The 3,357-nt window shown below is 33.7% G+C and overlaps 1 protein-coding gene across 1 annotated transcript; it reads right to left on the bottom strand.

Moving 5' to 3' along the window:
- Positions 1–56: 56 nt before the first annotated feature.
- On the bottom strand, positions 57–2,884 carry LOC134248284 (uncharacterized; the record flags this gene model as incomplete). The annotated part of the gene is made up of 3 exons (XM_062730693.1): positions 2,881–2,884; positions 1,292–1,540; positions 57–523 (listed from the first exon to the last, which is right to left on the bottom strand). Coding segments are annotated over exons 1-3 (720 nt in total), but the record flags the coding sequence as incomplete, so codon positions are not given.
- Positions 2,885–3,357: the final 473 nt, after the last annotated feature.

Consider the following 3,357-nt stretch of genomic DNA (forward strand, 5'->3'; position numbering starts at 1 on the left):
CTGTGTGTCCATCCTCCGTAAACAGAGCCTTCCTGACAACACACGTCTTCTCCAACCTTATCATCAAACTTCCTCTCCATATTCAGCACCAGAATAAAAAATGCCCGGGGACTCAGAAAAATCTGGTGTGAGGCATAATATGAACACTGTCCTGCAAAGTCAGTCATGGTGATTCTTTTATCTGGATTTTCTGAAATATCTTCTACACCTATCTGTAAATTTCCAGAAAATTCTGGACTATGAAGAATATCTTTTCTTTTCTTCATAACTTCGGCTACATTTTCTGGTGATGTGGCCCCCTGTGGTTCATCGGATGAGGTAGGATTAATATCAATATCATCATGTGATATCTGTCCACTGCTTGATGCTTCAGTCGTACTGCCCTCATCATCTTCTAGTTTCATCTTTTCCTGCGTTTCCCCATCATCAGCTGCATTCTCTGAATAGTAATTAGGAACACTCTGCTTCATATCTTTTTTATCAAGTCTAAGTTTAAAGTGTTGCTGTTGGCGTGAAGAGTTTGCTGCAAATGAAAATGAATGCTTATTTAACACCTTCTAATTTTCTTGTCCCTGTACTTTATGCAAAGAGACATTTATTCTACTTCATATAAATCTGCAACTCAAGAAATAAAATCTAGAGGTACTGAGAGTATTGAGCTCATGAAATGATATCCCATGGCAGCTTCCATATAAGTATGATGGTGAAGTCTACTATTGAAAAACCAAATATCTGTCCTATCTTAACATAAAGAATGAGCTACGCAATGACAGTATGTAGTAAATATTAAAAGTATCATTTAACTTTATTCAGTTCAGAGTTGTACAGGTGGAGTTGTAAATACAAGATGGGTACCACCAATATAATGGAAGTTCCTAAGTTTTGATTTTAACAGGAAACGAAAAATATTACAATTCAGGAAGTATTACAATTCAGGGGCATTATACTGTAAATGTATTATATTTAGCGCGTACGATATTTGGCGGAAATTGGATTTTAAACAAGTTAGCGTGGATTTTATTTAGCGCATTTCTAATTGTTCTTCTTCATAGATATATGTGCGAGATAGTTAGCGTTGTACTTGAATTAGCGGACACTTCTAAAACGCTAAAAAGAATACACAGCCAAATGTAATACGTTTACAGTATTTCTACCGTCACATGAACAAAATATTTGACAAAATATTGAGCATTCACCATTTGATCAAATATGACTCTTATGAAATGATTTACTTTTTTTATTTGAAGTCCATCATACAAAAGCATTAAATCACAATCAATATAAAAAATACCTTGGATGCTTTCTGTCACATTAAACAAATCAGTGTGGATATCCACTCCTCTAGTTGACCTGATATTTTTCTTTATTTCTTCCAGGTCAATCCCCTTAAGTCTCTCCAACAATGTTGTTTTCCCACTACCAGCACACCCTATTATCATCCCAGAGGCATGATACATGGTTGTCTTCCCTTTCTTTAAATTCTCAATGAAGTTCGTCACTGATTTGTCTCCCCGTAGTATAATCTGCATTGGTATTCCAACTGTAATGACAAAACTCTAACATTACAAACCTGTGACAGAGTCAAACGCATGACAAAAAACAATCATAAAAATAGCTTTCCTATCATGGAGATCCAAATAGCACATGTATAATTTTCATTGATTTGTTTATTCCTTATAAGTATCCATAAAATTAAAAGTATGTTAAAAAACAGATGAGCATATTATATTGGTTAGATAAAAATATTTTTCTGTTTAAAAAATTAAGCCTGGGACGACATATAGAGATATCTGTGAGGACGATACGCATATCGATACATACGAGGGTTGTCCCAAAAAGTCGTAGACAATGTGTATAATTTTTAAAACCTGCAAACAATACGTATCAAATTTTGCAAAGACATAATATATTTAATATTCTTTAAAATTGTGAGTTTTTATATATATATCTTTCATTTTATTAATATTAGGACGATTTATATGAAGACTGATAAGGCCTGTCGGCACACGGACAAAATTCGGAATAATTTACGCGTATAACTATTACATTTGCTTTTATTTCTTTAGTACTATGTAATACATTGAACTCAAATTTAAATCACTGAAACCAGAATTAAAATCTTAATATTATGTTAAAATTTCATAAAAATAGCATTAGAAACAGAAGATTGGTGTCTTGATTTTCATAGTATCGTTGAAATTGAGTATGTTGAAAATGACGTCGTCAAACAAGTAACCGCGGCACGGAGATGTTATTAATTGTGTTGGATATAGTTAATATACATAAGAGACGGGGGGTAAAAGAGTACAAAGTGATATTACACACCAGATTTTAAAAAAGAAATTATTATTTAAATGGCACAATATTCAATGAGAGTTTTTCCTCTATACCGAAAATAGTTAATGACGGATGTAAGAAGTAGAGTACTGTTTGATAAATGCAGACAATGGGAACATTCTTGGACCGCGAACGACGTCAAACAACGTTGTATTCGATCTTTGCTGCCTACAATGTAAGGCGATTTTTCGACTAAATTTCGACTGAAATTTGAATCTGCTTTAAAAAAAAATCAAGTATAAAAACAATCGGACAGTCGTGAATTTGAATAAGTCCCATAGTCAAGAGCGGTCTATCACTTTAAAAAAAATGTTGAATGTTAATAGACGCGAGTGAAGCAGACAAAGAGATCATGACGTTAAAAGAGATGTAAATTACGTTTGCTTTCATGTGCCGGTGTACACTCACATTCTTTTTTCTTTATTTTTTCCCCCGCTTTTTCGAAAGCGAGGGGACATTAAATCTCATATCAATTGTCACATTATACATGTTTATGATATCTTATTCATCTGTCATCTGTCCGTACAAAAACTTTAACCTTACCCATAACTATTTGATTTAGAGGGGGAAAGACTTTCATATTTCACATGAGAGAAAGAAAGGGGGTCTTCTTTTGGTGAAAGAATGAATAACCTTTTGACCTTGACATAGGAGTTTAACCCACTTTTACACAAAAATTCCAAGCTTTTGCTTAAGCCATAACTTTAGGTGTCTGGTTTTAGCGCTTTCATATTTCAGACACATATGTATAGTTGTGTGGCGTCCAGCTGTATCTGATCTGTGTGTCTAAACAATTTTTCTAAATGCTACTCCTCCTACAGTTTTGGTCTAATTTCAATATAACTTGGCATACAAGTAGACTACACTGAGTGCGGTAACTCTGTTTATCAGTTTTTGATTTCGATGAACGGTGTTGCCATGGTTACTAAAAATAGAAATTTCTGTAAAATTGTTTCAAAATGCTACTCCTCCTACAGTTTTGTCTGATTTCAATTTATTTGGCATACAAGTAGACTACAC

Source organism: Saccostrea cucullata, unplaced genomic scaffold (genome assembly GCF_032062105.1).
Source record: "Saccostrea cucullata isolate Sc308-1 unplaced genomic scaffold, CSIRO_AGI_Scuc_v1 ctg19654, whole genome shotgun sequence".
In the NCBI taxonomy this organism is placed as follows: domain Eukaryota; kingdom Metazoa; phylum Mollusca; class Bivalvia; order Ostreida; family Ostreidae; genus Saccostrea; species Saccostrea cuccullata.